At 35.6% G+C, this 18,614-nt stretch overlaps 1 protein-coding gene across 2 annotated transcripts in view; it reads left to right on the top strand.

The window, feature by feature from the left end:
- The window catches only part of htr4 (5-hydroxytryptamine receptor 4), a 102,489-nt gene that overhangs the window by 14,924 nt on the left and 68,951 nt on the right, over positions 1-18,614 (top strand). For both annotated transcript variants that reach the window (XM_059521305.1, XM_059521306.1), the window contains exon 2: positions 12,101-12,182. In XM_059521305.1, the coding sequence (XP_059377288.1) occupies positions 12,101-12,182 (82 nt within the window). The remainder of the gene's footprint in view (positions 1-12,100; positions 12,183-18,614) is intronic.

Raw genomic sequence — 18,614 nt, 5'->3', positions numbered from 1 at the left:
AATAAAAATAGATAGTTAAGACTGTTACTGCCTAAATAATGAATTATTTTAACATTACTTCCATTTTTTTCTTAAAAAAAAAAAATTAACTCTAGACACATTCCTACTTGTATTAATGCATTTAGTGAAACTAAGTATTGTTTATATCAAAACTGAAACCAAGCCGTTCACACAGAACGCATATTTCGCGCATCTCATGTTTTTAAATGAAAAAATGTATCCTGTGTGACTGGTTTTCCGCCCTTTTTATTTATTTAACAATGCATGCATACATGATGCTGTTTTGTTTATAGTTCTTTAAGCAACTTAATTAATAATAATTGGTTCATAAACATTATTTTAAATATTATGTTTTTTTCACAGTCATGTATTCTAATGCTTTGAATAAACATGCAGTAATATTTTGCTCGATGAGCTATCTTGAGCCTCAGAAGAGAAGCAAAAAGCTTTTCTTCACCCTAACTGAAATTATGCATTTAAAATTCAAATACAATTCGAATTTTGATCATATTTAAGTAAAAAATTCGAATTTAGTTTTTTCAGCTATTTTGAAAGCCCTAAACGATTCAAGCCCGAAACTGTATGAGACTGAATACCGGCTGAATTCACATTTCTGTTGTAAAAAGAGAAACATTGTGCAGAAGTATTATTTGCTGTTATGCGTGTTTGTCCGAAGCTGCAGTTGCTGTGTGACGCCTGTTCAAAAAAAAAAAAAAAAAACCTGGACGCGCTCCGAGAAAAGGTCGTTAAAATAATTTTCTTATTTTCGTTTTCTAAACTTGTGTTGGTTGATTTGTGCTTGATTCATGCATTAGATTTTCGAACATAAAGTGACAGTCGACACGGTCACAGTTTTAGACTAGAGAGGAGAAGGGATGGGAAAAGATCTGGGCACAGTTTTTCCAGAACTTTGTGCCAAGTTAAAGCGGTGTCGAGCTGTTTTAATGAATTTTTTTAGATGTATTATGGTGCCCGAACCCGTATGACTTTGAACAGTGACCGCGAACATTTAGTTTACTGCAGCCGCATCCATCATTACCAAGCGCGAACCGTTGACTCTGACAGTGAGTGAGAGTAGGACGAAGCGAACGCACAGGCCACAGTGTGACATCTGTGTAAACACAGATGACGTCAAGGGTTTTTTTTTAATTAAAGAAGATAGCCTTCATTTGTATGTAGGCCAAGGCAATTTATATATTTACAATACTTACTTAGATAGAATTAATAGTATTTTATTGCGTTTGTATTAGTTATTTGAAGAGTAAAAAAAAAATTGTCGGTCTTAACGCAAATTTACAATCGGCAAGTCGGTCGGACTAAAAGTCCGGTGCTAAATTGACAGGGTCGGTCGGGTTACGGCAAACAAGGATATTTTTAAGGAAGGCCTGATTGTAATCCATTAAATACCTTTCTATCAAAGTTATCTAACATTATCAACATGAATTTGTTCTGACACAGTTTAACTCTGAGTTCTTGTCATGTTTTATTACCATCTTCTACACTATAGAGAATAAACTGTGGTAATGTGAAATGTTGAAGGTGTCTGAATACATTTTGGTTGGACTGAATCTATTTAATAAATTAAGTTAACCAGGTAACATTATACATACTCATTTGGTTTCTGTACCCAATATTCTAAACATTTACAAATGCAATAAAAATATTGGTATTGGTACTCGGTATCGGCAAGTACCAAAAATAAAATTATCGGTATCGGGTGAGTACTGGAAGAAATGGTATCGGTACATCCCTATTTAAAATAAAAATAGATAGTTAAGACTGTTACTGCCTAAATAATGAATTATTTTAACATTACTTCCATTTTTTTCTTAAAAAAAAAAAAATTAACTCTAGACACATTCCTACTTGTATTAATGCATTTAGTGAAACAGTGCCTCATGTCCAGCATTTTTTTATGCCATTCTGGTGTCACTTAGCACATTTACATGTAAAGAGCCATAACACAATCACTGGTTGTTGTGACAATTAATTTTTAGAATGTACTTTTAAAGATGCCAATTCTCAGGCAAAAAAAGGTTGTTTTTTTTATTTTTTATTTTTTAAGATGTCTTTGTTCTGTAAAAAAATAAATCTTCTTCATTCTCTGCATCTCAGTAAGTTCTTCAGTAAAGCGTTTCAACAAGCCATGAACCAAACCAGCCAGCTCTGAGATGAATCACAACATCACTAACTTTGTTTTGAAGAAAGTCTTGAAAGAAAGTAAGGAGAGAGACATCATTTGCAGTGCTTCATGCGAGTGAGCAGTCACTGATGAGCTCTTTTGTTGTGATTTCATTTTTGGGGTTTTGATGCTCAGATAAAGATTATAGGTTTAGGAGGATATGTTTTCATATAACCTCTACACAAGCTATTCTCTATGCTATAATGCAGTAATACTACTGAGTAAAATTTCAATGGAATTGAATTTTAAAATATATCCCTGAATATTACTCTGGCATTAGTCTATCATTTCAGTGCAGGCTAGCTAGCAATATCTGTCCTGACGTCAGTGGTTCTCCACAATCACTGCCAGGAGCCAAACTGAGCTCTTCTCAGCTCTTCCAGCTGAGAAACATGGTTGCTATTATTAAACCCTCCTTGAATTGAAATGAAATGACAGAAAATTACAAAAAGACGTACACAATAATTGCAGTTATTGGTGAAGAAGAATAAAGGATTGCTTAAAATATTAATTAGGACACATACATACACTCTTACAAATAAAGGTGTTTCACAATGCCATAGAAGAACCTTTTTGTCTAAATGATTCCATAAAGAACGTTTAACATCTGAAGAACATTTCTATTTCACAAAAGGTTCTTCAGAATACAAAAATGTACGAAAGAAATGGTTCTTCAAAGAACCTTTGACTGAATGGTTCTTTGCATATCCAAAAATGGTTCTTCTATGACATTGCTGTGAAGAACCCTTTGAAGCACCTTTATTTTTAAGAGTGTAGTCAACCCACAAACCTGTTACAAAACTGGCAAAAATTGTGTGAATGACTGCAAGCCTAATTTGCAAATTGTCCTGTATGAGGCAGGACATCGCTTTTTGTTTATTCAGCTGTGGGCACTTGTATGTCCCAGTTCTTAATTTTTACTAAAACAGGTCTCTATGTTTTATTTTTTTTTTACTTCTCCCATTTAAATCTGTCTTATAACTGTCTTTCTTTCTTTCTTTTTTTTGTCCTTCCCAATAAAGCTGTATTTTTGTAAACTACTAGAAAAAGTGTGATTCTTTTTTTTTTTTTTTGGATGCATAAAATGCTAGCTAGACTCAAAAATAAATTATTTGAAATTTTCAGCATATGTTTTCAAATTTGACTATCATTTCCACCACATTTAAAGGTGCGGTATGTGATATTACTGTAACATTTAGTATTTGAAATGGGTACTGGAGTCCAAATGAAAAAACATTTAATAGCTTGAGTTACTTCTCTCGCAACCTCCTCTTCAGACTCAATGCTCACGTGGTTTGAGGACGTGCAACAGGAGCGAGCACAACTGACAATGAAATGCAACATGCCTTACATTGAAAGCTGATTTGTCCACATTTTAATATTCCTCTGGTAACAGAGCTTTATAGATGGTTTCCAGGGATGTGTTTTCCACCATCTGGCAACCCAGTGTGTCAAAATACTATTGGGCGAACTGGCAGTGGGCGGAGTCATACAGACCAAAACAAAAACAGACATTCTGACACAGAACTCAGAAAGTGGCTGTAGAGTTGTTTCTTGTAGAAACAAGTATATGGACTTAGCATGTTATATTATTATAATATTTATTATGCGTTAGCACATTCAAACAATTACATACAGCACCATTAATTTACATTAATTTAACAACAGATCCATACTGCCAGTTTTCCTGTCCCATATTTGAGTGGTAAAAAGTTGGCAACTTTAGACAGAGCGGAGTGCAAATGATGACTGCAGACATTCTGAAATTAATTTCATCCAATTCCATGAATTACTTCAATCTTACTTTCACACTTTAGTGCTAATAATAAGTGGATCAAATAACAGATGAGCTCCCTCATTGACAGGCTCGGTTGGTTAACAGAATGAAAAAATGAGTGTGTTCTCAGAGGAAATATGTTGACTACACAGATTCACAGAGGAATGTGACATTAATTCATTCTCACATTTTGCAAGGTTATAATCTGGCCAGAGGACACTGAGAGAACATTAATTTTTTGGTACACTTTATCTATTTTATTCATTGAAGATGCAAGACAATCAGAAATGCTCATTTCAAATCAGCATTTCATTTTCTCTGCCTGCCCGAGGCAGTAATTGCAGCATTGGAACAATCCCATTTTTCTGTGCTTATAATTTTATTTTATTACTAAGGCTTTTACTTTGGGGTCTGTTTGAGGAATGTTATCTGTGAAAGCATTTACTTTATTTCAGCTCATACAAAAATGGGTGTAGAGTTCATGCACAAGACGGTGAGTTTATCACAGCAAGAACTCCCTTGTGCTGACCAGCTGAACCATAAAGCAACTGCAAGATGCAAAGTAACATGTTTCTACTTCTGAAATGCTTTTCACTGGGCTTCTGAGGACATGATGACAGTCCATCGTGAGTTAAAAAAACCCACTGAGAAGACATGCTTTCAGAATGTCTCGCCACTGTGATGAATAATTTGTAAACTAGAGTCTCTCATGGAGTGTTTCTTTGCTCTGGATCTTCATATTCATACACTCCATCATATTTCAGAGTCCCTGCAGTCAGTGGCCGTGTTTCTAAGCTCATTCAGCTTCTAACTAAGCAGCATTTGTTGGGCATTATGTTATTGATCCTCCAAAAATGATGATTCAGATTTGGTTAATGACTGAAGTGACTGAGCTATGATGCCCAGAAATGATGTATACTTAGTAAATGCTAGAATAGGGCTCATTGTTAAAACATTTTTGCCCCAAATTCCATTTTATATTTTTCCTAAATTACATTTATTTTTTTCCCCAAATGCAGGTTTTTTTTTCTTTTTTTTGTGTACTGTGGTGAGTAAATGTTACATTTAATTTTAGTAATAATAATAATAGAAAAAAAAAATTGAAATAGTGAAACTTATGCATTTTGACAAAAATGTATTAAATGTAAAAAAAAAAACAACAACAACAACAAAATGTTTAGGTCCCTATTAAATAAATTAGATTTTTTTCCAAATAGGCTTTTAAATTTTTCTGAATTCCATTTTAAAGGCTTAATTTTTGTTATTTTTATAGGTTTTAATTTTTATAATCAGTCAGCTGATTAAAGTGAATAAAATAAAATCAATTAAAACTAAAAGAAAAATGTTTAGAGCCCTCTGAAATGTTTTTTTTTTTTTCAGAATTTATGATTCAAAACAAATATAAAAAGCATGATTACATCTTACATAATTACATCTTTTAAAATGTTATCATTATGAAAATCCTTAGAGTGTTGCACAGCAGAGGTTTAAAGTTAAAATTATGAAATTGATTATTACTCACTTAAAATTGTATTATTATTATTATTGTAATTAGTATTACTTTAAGAATTATATTCTACTGTACAGTAGCAATGTACAATATTTCTGTTACAATTTCAAGTTAAACCAAACATTAATTTCGACTCCAAAATTCATCCAATATTTGTCAAATTCCATGATATTTCATGTTATACAGTACAATAACTTATATTTTTCCACAATTCCGTCACAGGGCCCTACTTGAATACTTCAAAGTGCCTACAGCGTGAAAAAAAAATGCTATTAGTTAGAACAGTTCAAATATAGCTTAGATTCCCACGTATGTGGTCTAGGTAGGAAGTATTTTAAATGAAGCCAGAGGTTGTGTTTTTGATAATCTTGAGGCCTGCAGTAGAGTGTGTGGTCAGTGACGGTGGTTTGCGTGAAGGAAACGCTACACAGTATATGAGTCCTTGGACTCTGCTCTCATCCTCTGACACATCAAGGAACCCAGACGGGCGGTAATTGGTCATAAAATACCAGGGGGTGTTAAGATTGTAAAACCTTGACATCCATATTGAATTAGACATGGTGACTATAGTATATTGCTCTCAGAGAAATGACTTGATTTTGGTCCCAGGCAGGGCTATTTACAAGCCACTCTAGAAAGCAGTATCTGTGAAATCACCAGAGTGTTACTGGATGGTTTAACAAGACTGTATGCTGAATGTCTGATAAAGTCATTTAAAGCAAAGATCTGTGCCCTATATGCACTTCAAAGTTGCATTTAATCACAGGATGAAGAAATTACCCTGTTGACTGGAAAGTTCAGCTGTGGGCTGTGTATAGTGTCTGCAATGCTGGAGAGAACTGATTGCTAGCTACTGTTTGCTTTTGACAGACCATTTGTGTACTGCACTGTTGTAGAAGAGAAATTAAAATGGTCTCGTGTCAGATACATTTTTTTCTCTTTTTCTGCCATTCAAAGAACTGGCGGTCACTGCTCAGTAATTGCTGCATGGAGTTGTTTAATATCTAAAGAGAAACCGCATGCTGAGTGTTTTTTGAGTGCAGTTTAAGTTGTACCTGCTATTGTGGGAAATTCACCTCCCATCATTTACTTCCCATTACAGCACTCAAAACTATTGAGCGACTTCAAAAAGATTACATAATAATCAAGGAGACACATGTTCTGTATACAGGAAAAGGACGATAAATCAATGCATCGCTGATCGATTTTGAGATTTTCAGAATTTATTATTTGACATCTATTATCAGAATCAGAATGAGCTTTATTGCCAGGTATGTTTACACATACGAGGAATTTGTTTTCGTGATGCAGTGTGCAAAACAGTTGTTCTAGCAGTAAGACAACACTTCTCGAATATTAGCAATAAGACGCTTTTCTAACACCTAAGTCACCACAAGCCAGCTATTAACAGCAAAGTCCTCCATTTAACAGTAAATACAGTCTTTCTTAAGACTTCAATTACAGACTTCAAAAAGATGAGATAATAATCAAGGAGACACATGTCTGTGTCTTAACAAAACATTGATGTTATTCAGCACGTAAAAAATAAACAAGCTTTTTAATTTACAAGTTAGTTTGTTCTGTTTACCAATGTAAGTGCTTTCAGAAAGACTAAATACTAAATAAACATTATTATTATTATTATTATAACGGGCCTTTAATACTGAAGTTGTGGCATTAAATTGAAAGCAATTAGTAATTTTCGATGCAAAAGTTGAGCAATTATTAGTTTTAAGGGTGAAAAATGAAAATATAGAAAAACTCGCCTTAATCTGAGCAAAACCAACGATAAATGAACAGCCCTAAAATACAGTCCAGAGAATCAGCAAATGCAAGGGTTTAAAAGAGTAGATGCCCCAGATCATAATTAAACACAAAATTTGCATTTAAATGAAATGTGAAATTCCTCGGAGCATTGCACAGCCTCAGGCATGACGATGAGCCTCATTTGGAAAGGAGAGCCTTTCTCTGCACTCGTTTACTCGCAGAGCGCTGTACAGAGAGAGCCTCAGGTGCTGGAGACCCTCCTCACATCTGGGAGACGGTCTCCAGCATTAATTCAATCTGTCGGCTGGAGAGGGCTGACTCAGCAAGGCCTGGTTTATTGAGATGGAGGAAAGTTTAAAAGGCCCTCTCAGTTTTCAGAGGGTGGCTGAGTAAGACGCCTCAAATTCAAAAGATCCTTCAATTTTAAACCAGGAGATTGAGTTTACCTGAGAGGACTTGTGTATCTGATCTACGTGAAAGAATGAATGACGCTCTGATTAGTGTCTTTTACTGTTAGAAAAACTGGTGCTGATATTGAACAATATAATAAAAGATGGGATCTGTAAAATACTTTATTGTTTTTGAAAGTCTAATTGCAGCCTTGTGAAAGTACAGTGAACACTAATAATGTGAAATATTATTACAATTTAAAATAATTGTTTTCTATTTGGATTTTTGGATTTATTTTCAAATGTAATTTATTTCTGTGATGCACAGTTGAATTTTCGGCATCATTCCTCCAGTCTTCAGTGTCACATGATCCTTCAGAAATCATTCTAACATGCTGATTTGCTGCTCAAGAAACATTTCTTACTTTGAAAGCTGTTGAAAACAGTCATGCTGCTTCATATTTTGGTGAAAACGGTGATACATAAATATATATATACTGTTTGTATATACTGACTTCAAGTCTATTTAAGGATAAACATTGGTGCATTAAAAAAACAATCTTAATTTATTAAAATGTAATGACTTGCGCTGCCTTCAGAAATAACTTTCCTTTTAGACTGATGTAGTGAAACTTGATGTTTTATGACCCTGTCAACTCCTGATGGATAAAATTGAGTCATTTTTTTTTCTTTGTGGAATATCCTGTTTCACTGGAAAAAAAGGAGTGGAAAGGTCCTGTTTCATATTGACTTTATAACATGCAGCCATGCCTTTTGTAGCATAACATATGATTAATACTTCAGTTTATTCTAGCCAAGAACCGCCCACATAGACCTGAAGGGGCCATCTAAACACTTCATTTCAGCACAAATCCAAAATTTGACAGTTGTAAAAATATGCAGGTGCGCTCAAAGATACCTTGTTTGATGAACAAAGAAGTTAACATTGTCATAATTTTTCTCCCTCAAATTATTGCAAACCTTTTTTTTTTTTTTTGCTATTATTAAAGCTCTCAAAAGACTATTGGCATTCGCACATATTTAAACCTGCCACATAAGAACCAATGATGTTTGACGTCAAACCTGCTTTGACTTATTGTAACAAGCCCAGTTTACACAGGCACAACTGAGAAACGAGAGCTGCTGCAAAATGAATGTTTTACAGCAAGTAACAACTTGAATTTTTGTATGTTACTCTCACAAAGACAAAACGACACAAGGCTGTCTAAAAATCAACATTTGCTCAACAAAACTAGCATTTTTCACCAGCTTTTAATATCAAAATGTGCCATGTCTGTGTCACGCTGTCTGAAACTGGGACTGCTTCCACTAGTGTAACTTGAGCCGGATAAAAGCAGAAAGAAGGAAAGTTCCACAACCACAATGATCCTGCATATCTATACAGATATTATTCTTTGTCCGGTATCATCTAACAGCAGCAAAGACACCTCCACATCTTACATTCTGTGCATCCTCTGCATGTCCTTTGTGGAAGTGTCTACTTGAAGGTTAAAAACAGGTTATATTTTAATTAAACTGTTCTTTGCGATATCTGTAGTTGTTTTTCTGAACTGACTATATCAAAGTTTGCTTCTAAAGAAGCTGAATTATAAATACTGAGGTTTTCTTTTTCTTTTCTTTTTTTACATTCTTCTCTGTACTTACATGCCACTCTAGACTAGATTAGAAAGCCCCTTGTGGGCTAAACACATTTTGTAGCTTTCAGATTTCATAAGCATCTGGTTAATTTAATTCACTCTCATTTTAAATGGCTTTTGAAGACACTTGCAAGCAAATAAAAATCGAAAAGGACTCTCAGTTAGAACAAAACGTGTCTGTGTTTTATGATGTTGTCGTATGTTTGGCATGTGTTTTGCTAAAACTAATGGCTTTTGGCAAGCTAGTTCAGTTGCTTTTAGCTTCAGTCATTTCTTCTTGACTGTCTATGTTTATTAGATTATGGCAGAACTCATGTCTTTATCACCTCTTAATGTAGCATTTGATGTTATATTTATAAAAGATATATTTATAGAAAGGGGTGTAATGGTACACAGAAGTCATGGTTCGGTACGTACCTCAGTTTTGGGGTCACAGTTTGATATGAGTTTAGTTGATTAAGATTGTATAATTTGTAAGATTTAAAGCAAAAACAGAATGGTCTGACTGCAGATTTGTGATATTATGCTACATAAGTCACCTGCACAAAACTAAAATCAGACGCACTAAATGAAAATGCAGATTCATTCTCTAACAGCAGGTGGCGCTTATGGAACAGCAGTGATATAGAGTTTCCTTGAATTCCACTGTAAACAAAGCAGCTGCACTTATCAACACTACTTTAATACGCATTATATGAAGTTAAGAGGAAATGCAAATGCAAAAGACATTTTTGAAGACAGTTCCTCACTGAGATACATTCATATAAACCCCTACATACCCCTAAAACAATTACAAAATTGTCACAGACGATAAATATCTCACACCCCTGGGTGTGTGTGTAGTCATTTAAACTTGACAGTGATGATCGGGTGTCGTTCTGGTTGTCTGTGTGTATATGAATTGGTGGCTTGGTTGCATGTTCTGGCGATTGTAAAACACAGACTGGCCACTAACCGGGAGAGTTATGTCTGGAGGTGTAAGATCCATGTTGGTGGGCTCATGCAGGAATTCTCCTCTCAGGCAGAGCTGATGATGATGAGAATCCCATCAGTACAGCCATGTCTACTGTAAACCTTTACCAGACCCCCGTATGTGTGTGTGTGTGTGTGTGTGTGTGTGTCATGTGGGAATGCTTCCCAACTGCAGATCTGCTGTTATTGTGCCAGCATGGATTTATACGTCTTCGCTTGTGCCGAACGCAGACACTTATTGAAGTTACAAATCTCCTTGCTTCAGATGTGAAAGAAAACAGGAGACGATACATTTGACATGGAGCTCTCTCCAGCAGAATGAATCAAACCTTTAATAAATGCCATTGGAACTTGAGTGAAGTCTAAAGAGCTTACAGTTATGATCCACAAATGGTATTCTCAACCTCGTAAATGTTCATATTAGGTAAAAAAAAAAAAAACACTAGCTAAATTTCTGTTGTTATTTCCTCATCCATCATCCTCATGCCATTTCAAACCTGTATGTCTTTCTTCTGTAATATTATGGAGAGATCCCAAACTGAACAGCACTTTTATTAGTGAAAGCACAAAGGTCAGCTTTGATCACATGTGCCTTGATAACCAATCACATTATAGACCTAATGTCATTTAACTTCTGTTATCTTCAGTCAATCAGTGTTGTGGGTACCATAGAAATGAATAAGAAGTGCTGTAAACGGGATCATATTTGTTTCAAAATTATCTGTACCTTCTCTCATAAAACAGCAATTTATTGGGTGTAAACTCCAAAAAATAGATCAGTCGCAACAAATTTGTAATGGCAAAAGATATATATATTAAAGATATATGTAGTCTATTTGAATTGCATATACAATTTCCAACCAGCTGGAAAACATTGAACAACTGACAATTTTGAGGTTGAATAAATTCTGGCAAAAAAATTTCAGACATTTTTAGCTGAACAATCCCTTTAAATGAGATTATATTGTTCCTTCTGCCACATGAGAATGCAGGAAAAGGCTATATTAATTTTCAAGAGATTATGTGTCATCATAAAGTACAATATAGTACAGTAGGTGACCTAATTTACCTTGACCATGCAAAGTAAAACTTGGTTTTAAACATGGCAATTAAGGTTTTTATGTAAGCCTTGAATTTATAGTTTGGCGCACTGGGTGTTGAGTTCATATCAGACCTCAGGTTACTGTTAACTTGTTAACTCGGAGTTCTCCACACACCTGCAATCAGCAGTGTTTGTTGAGCATGTAACAACAGGGAGTTTATCAGCGGGGCTCCCATGCAAATACAAAACATATAATAACATTTATGTTTAATTTCAAGGCCATGGAAATCTCTATAGTAAATATAAATTATTTTTTCTCTTTTTGAGTTATTTTTCAAATCCTTATGTACTAGATCTATAAATAACACATTAAAATGAATTGGTCAAAAGGTCTAGGAATTGTGCATTTTTTTTAATTTCTCTGTTTAGCCCCGGAAAAGCATTTACTTTTCTAGCACGTTCTTGCTTTCATATAAACAGGCTTCTGAGCCCATATGTCATTTTACCCTCCTCTGTGACACCTGACATTCAATAACAATTGTAAAAAAAATTCTGCCACATTAAAGCCAGTCTCTCACATTGATCCCGGGGTTAATAGATAACAAACATCATCCACTGATATATTTTCCTACCTTTTAAATTTAGGCTGACCCAATTTTATTGAGTAGGTTCTTTTGAGAAAACTACAACAGCAAATCATGGCAACAGCCTCTGTGAAATGAACTGATGATTCATGAGTTAGAAACAGATGCTGTGTCCTGACCGCTCCATCACCGTAACCTCTGTTTCTCCTCGTTTTGCAGGGTCGCTCCGTATCTACGGGTACATGAATCTGAGTTCCAGCGGCCAGATGCCTGAGATGGAAGAAGTAGATACCAATGAGAGGTTAGAGCACCATCATCTGTCTGTTCCTTTAGCATTTTTAGATGACCTCTAAGCCCAAGATGGTTTATATATAGAACTGGTTCATGCATAAATCAATGAAAAGTGTTTTGACCCTGGCCGAGGACTTTGTAAGAATTCAGTTGCTTGGTGCAACATTGATATACCACGCATATGTTCACCTCAGAGGCCTCCTTTTTTTAAATGTCATTGCTGTAAATGCACTGCTTACCTGAGATTTCTGGGGAAGCTACCTCAAGCATTGGGGAACTTCAGAGGTCTTCAGAGGATTTGGGCCAGTTTGCTCAGCAGGACAGAGGAAATATGGTTTTCCTATGATGGCATCAGCATTCTCTCTTCCGGTATCTGCTTACAAACCTTCAGTATCTTGTAACAACACTGAGTCTCACAACACTTAACAACACAGTAAAGACATTTATAAATAGTACTGAGTATGTGTTCCTCGTTGCTCAGCATCCAGTGGTCTTCATGTTGTTGTCAGTGAAATGTTACGGTGCTGTTATGTTTATGCATTACGCTCAGAGTGCTGAGTAAAGGTGTAATGGTTCTAATAATAACAGATAATTTATGAATGTGAGCTGAATTTTATGTACAACAGCTACTTCTGGTCCTCAAATCTGATTGCTAAGAGGTGTTTCCAGCCCTGCGATATTTTGTTTTACCATTTGTATCACCCTTCTTGAGGCATTTCTCACAGCAACTGTCATGTTGGACAACCAAACTCTTTTTTTTTTTGAGGAGAGAATGTACAGTAGTTATTTAAACTTTGAATATGCAGTTTGTTAATAATGATAACACCTATTTGAAAATGTGCTTTGCCGTTTTCGAGGATGTGAGCTCCAGGGCGAAAATCCCCTTATCAGATGAAAGGATAGTACAACAAAGATATCGCTTTCCTCAGCAGACATTCAAAATAATGTTTTATTGTGAAGATGAGATTGAACCGAAGAATGAATGCTGTATCAGATGCAGGTAATTACACTCAATCTCTCATAAGCTTTCAATGAAACAATTAATTGTTACTTATTCTAAAGTGACGTTTTCAAATTAGCAACAGAGGCTTGAGCTCAGCTGTTAAACTGTCAATTTGAGATTTGAATCTGTGGCAAAAGGAAGTAGTTCTGCATTCAGAATGATTTTTTTTTTAAATACACTCAACTGCAGTTGTGCAATATGGATGTATATCAGGATGCATCTATATCTCTCTGTATCAGCATGGCTGTGAAACCCTACAGCATTATACTGTTGATTGACTCTTTTGTTAGTATCACGTTTTTTAAATTCCACTACTGGATTTAAAATGTGAAAAAAAGAAATGGAGATTCATTCAGGAACCATTTTTATCTTACAATCCAAATGAAAGCATGGTAAAGCAAGACAAGCTCTGGTGGCGATCCAGCTCTCTGAGTTCTAGCATGTCTAACAAGAAGCTGTCAAATCCCCCGTTGAGGAAACACAACACCGCAGTCTGAGTGTGTGATCATCACTGTACCCACAGAGTAACACTTCATGATGGAGGACGCATTGTCCCTCCAAACATTTTCATTCAAACTGGCAAACATCACTGATATCACCTTGTGCTCGATATCACAACAAACCTCATGGCAATATCCCCCTTCTTTCAGTAGCTTATCTGCAGAATGTCCCTCTCTCTGGAAAAGGCCATACTCCTTATCCCTCTGTCACTGTGTACACCACTCTGGATCACCACTTTTCTTAAAGGATCTCTTTAGAGTGTCTTGGAAGTGTTTATGCTGAAAAAGGCACTCTTTGGCATACTTAGGTGTGGAATTCTTTGATGTTGTGTTTTGATACTATCATTGTGTGGGAACGTTAATCAGAGCAGGCATAAATTTAGAATGAATAATGGGTATCAGTGCATAATTAAATTTAAAGATAATTTTATCATAAGAGGCTGTCGTCTATCATCATAAGAGGTAACTCCCAGCATGGAAGAAGATTCAGTTGAAGTTATTTTATTGGGTGTTTCAGTATATTTGAAGCAGTTTTATTTCCCAGGGTTGATTTTATCAAAAACCTTGTTTTGTTTTTTTTTGTTTTGTTTATTCATTTTTTTTTTATTCTTTTATTTGTATTTTTTATGTGAATTATCTTTCATCTTATATGCAGGTCACTCTGGACACTTTGGAGATTTGTTGCAAATACATTTATTTATTAATTTACTTACTTCTTGTTGTTAGTTTACCTTTCTCCCAGAATTTTTTTTTTCTTAATTACACTGTATAAAAACATTTAATAATTTTTACAAATTAATTTTGGCAGCTGTGGTTGCCAGAAATTTTTTTTGTAAAAAATACAGAAAAACTGTTAACACATTTTCAGAACAAACTGTATATTTACTAACAAAATAATTGGAATATAAACCAGTAAATTAAACAACGCACACTAAAATCTGTTTTGTACCTTCAAAATATACTAACAAATTCAATATTCATTAAGCAACAGAAGATAACTGATAACAAAAGCTATTAAGAAACATGATTATTTAACCAAAATACAAAATACTATGAAATGTGTAGTGTCACGCAAGGAATTCAGGGAATATCAGTTTACATATTTTGACTTAAATTATACATCGATGTTCTTTTTTTACTTCTAAGAACTGTACAATTAACAGCATTTTACTGTAAAATTTCTTGAAATGTCTGGCTAGATCTATTAAAATTTTTCCCTGTATATGAAACATTTTCTACAATATTTTACCATTAAAATTACACTCATTTTTTGTAGTGTATGGTTTTGAACAAATTAGCTATCTCACAGTTGTGGCATACATAATGATTGACAGTTTCTCTTCATGATAGTTTTATCAAAATGTTATTTGTTTTATGACGTAATTTTACATGTGGAGAAAAATGGCAAAAATGACAGAATTCCTCTGCAATGCAAGTATTGTCCACTGTTGTTTTAAAAAGACAAATTAAATAACGTAATGACCGTATGAAAAGTTGTTGGTATTATTTTCTAAATGACCACATGCACAGCCCAAAGCGCCCACAGAAGAGAATGAACTGTGAATGAAGAGGATGCTTTTTCTCTGCTTGAACATGTTCAGACATGCTATTTAAGAGATGCCATCTCCGTAAATCAACCTGCAAAATACCCTGCTGTTGTGAACTTTGCTGTTGAAGCGAACTGTGAACTGCTGCGACAGGTTTTTGATATAAATGACCTGACTCCCTCTTAATGAGATGCAGTCGAGAGAAGTCATGCACAATTTAGGCCTCTGCCACGTAAACCTTATTGTTCAATACAGTACAACTTCACTATTTGTTGCACAAGACTAGCCTTGCTTAATAAATGATCTCTAAAGATGCATAGTCTCTTATGTAATATGTACATTTCTGTGTTAGCCGAGACAGAAAAGACCAGAAAGCGTCACCTCAGAGTGAACTGGCACTTGTCCAGTGGCTTGGAGGGGTCAGAGCGAGGCCTCAGGGGATGGGGAAACCCAGCGTTGCTTAAACAGGAGTCCTGCTCTCTTGGATTATCTACTGGATCTGCTGCTTGGCAGCAATAAATCTAGATAGGCACGTAGTCCACCTCGCCCTGGAGATTTCCAGCTGAAATAATGATAGCATGGTAGTGTTGCACGGTGCACCGATACTTCAAAAGTATCGCGATTCTCGGAAATTAAAAACGTCACGATTCCTAAATTTATTAGTATCGATACTTCAAAGAATTACTGCGTTCCAGATTTGTAAGAGACATATTTAATGTTGGTGTGTGCAATGCATGCTTCCAGTGCCTCCCTATGGACATCTGTGTTTTTTCTCCTCACGCAAGCAGCAAAAAAACACTACAGCGAGATGGCTGCATTAGTGGCTTTACTAAACTGATTTAGCTTTACTAAAATGTGTGCATAATCGCATTAAATAGTTTAAATAAGTTTTTCAGATGAACAAAGCACGATGTTTTCTTGCATAATTAGCATTTTAATTGTTTGGTCAGACAGTTTATATATAATATTCACATTAATCGGGGATTAAATGTGGAGTTATGTTCTGTATGCTAAATATGAAAACGAGCGTATCTGCAAGCACCTATAACTGCGCTTTGTATCTGCTGATTGCTGATCGAGATTTACATGCTTGGCTCACTGACCCTGTATATTCATTCATTTTATTCATAAACAAGATGTATCAGTTCATTCAACTGAGAAGATCTCTCGATCTCGTTCAGTGAAGGGTGTATGGTTTCACTACATTCAACAAATCACATCTTGGGTAACTCTTTGACAGGATGAAACAGTTCACAGAGCTGTTCACGAGCTGCACATGCTCTGCTAATAGCGCCGTGGCCGCCGGTCCACGACTGGTAGAAAAAGATGACACTCATTAAAGCTCACTGGCTGAGTTCTCTCCTCTGAAAGAAAAGGTTGCACAACTGACAGAATAATTTACAATATCTGAGATATTGCTGCTAAATTTTATTTGCTTTTTTAACTTGAATGTCATTGCTCTAATTTATTTTTTATATTTTGATGTTTCATATTTTGTTAAAATGTTTAATATATCTGCTGTTCATATGTTCATTTATTAGTGTGTTATATGATTAGAATGTTGTCCCGGTTTTAAAATAAAGTACAGCAATGATATTTGAGAGTGTATTTTACCTTTTTAGGAAAAGTATCGAAAAAGTATCGAAATCGCAATTCTTGACTAGGTATCGGTATCGAAACAATAATTTTGGTATCATGACAACACTATAGCATGGTCAGAAAGAAACAGCAGTGGGTCTTTGATGCTGTTTTTGGAGGAAAGATTTAGTTTAGTTTATCAAAAGATAAGTTGTTCCAACACTTTATAGTTTCAGACAACATGTTGATTAATGGAGGCCTCTCTGTTAAAATGAGTCTTAACATTTTCTGAAGAAAATGTGTGTGGTGTTCGCCTACGGTGTGAGGGTGTTTTGGGTGCTTTCCAGGGCATTGTCTGTTTAATTGTCTGTTTAAAAGACAATTAAGATGGCGGCAGTGTGAATGTGACGGCAGACAGCTCTTTCCAGCTCACTCCACTTCAAACTTTATTCACTAATTGCACTCATTATACCCAAGAGTTAAGATACATGTATTGAACGAACTTTATTGCCAAAATGCCCAAACCATCGAAAAAACTGAGCAAGGACTACGACGCTTCCGAAGTTTGCAGTGCTCTAAATCAGGCTAGTAACCGTGCTATTTTTAGCACTAATAGCGCTAATGCTAGTCCTGAATCAACCTCAGTCTCTATGACCGAGGCTCTGTTAAAAAGTATCTCAGCGGCGGTTGCAGATGAGGGACAACGCATTTTAACATCTGTAAATGAAACAATCGAGAAGCTTGAAATCAAGATGGACAATTTGGTAAAGCGCATTGATGACGCGGTAGCCACCTCAGCGGCACTTGTTGCTCGCCAGGCTGAGGTTGAAATACGCGTCTCTCATTTGGAGGATGAAATAGTTCCGATAATAAAGCGACTGGATGACCTGGAAAAAACAAATAAGGAGTTAAAAGAGAAAGTTACGGATCTAGAATGTCGACAGAGACGGAAAAATATCAGGCTGCTCAACCTAAAGGAGTCAATGGAAGGGAATGACCCGAATGGGTTCTTCGAGGGGTTTATACCCAAACTACTACAGCTACCTGTTCCATCTGTACCCATTGACCGGGCCAATCGGGGCTTCGGAACACCTGGAGATGGTCGTCCGCGCCCAGTTATCGTGAAACTTCAGCGCTTTAGAGACGTCTCGGTGATTTTGGAGGCTGTCAAACGCCTCGGGAATCTTCAGCATGAGGGACGTCCTTTGCGGATTGTCCGGGACATCCCACCTGATGTTCGGGCTGCAAGACGAGCTTTCAACTCCGTATGCGCGGAGCTTATCAAAAAGAACATACGCTTCAGGATGGCTTATCCAGCTATCTTGTCCTTCAAGGTAAATGGCACTTTTAAGACATTTAAAGATCCAAATGAGGCTGAAGCCTTTCTTTCAGTTGTTCCGCGATGATCGGCGATGACGATGAGTGCTTATTGTCCCGTATGTTTGAACTATCGAAATCTGATTTACATTGTGGCATATGGGACTCTTATTTCCGTCTTATTTTTTTTTGTTTGGTATTTTTATTTTATTTTCTTATTTTCTTTGATCTATATGTTACTGTATGGAGAGCTGGAAATTGATAAGCTTGAGTAACTTTAAATTGTTTATGGTTTGTATAATGTTATGTTTATTTTTTTATTATTTAAACTCACCGGGTGCTTTAATTATTAATAATAGTAGGATCCAGGGTCTCATATATAGAATGCATACCAAAAATCTGAATAAAATGTTAATGAAATTATGGGTATAATTGACAACAATTGCAGTGATGACTTGGAGAAATTTGAACGTTTCCTTCGTACCTCCATAAATAGA

This window comes from Carassius carassius, chromosome 33 (genome assembly GCF_963082965.1).
Source record: "Carassius carassius chromosome 33, fCarCar2.1, whole genome shotgun sequence".
Classification (NCBI taxonomy): Eukaryota; Metazoa; Chordata; class Actinopteri; order Cypriniformes; family Cyprinidae; genus Carassius; species Carassius carassius.
This window is presented reverse-complemented; position numbering and strand designations above follow the sequence as displayed.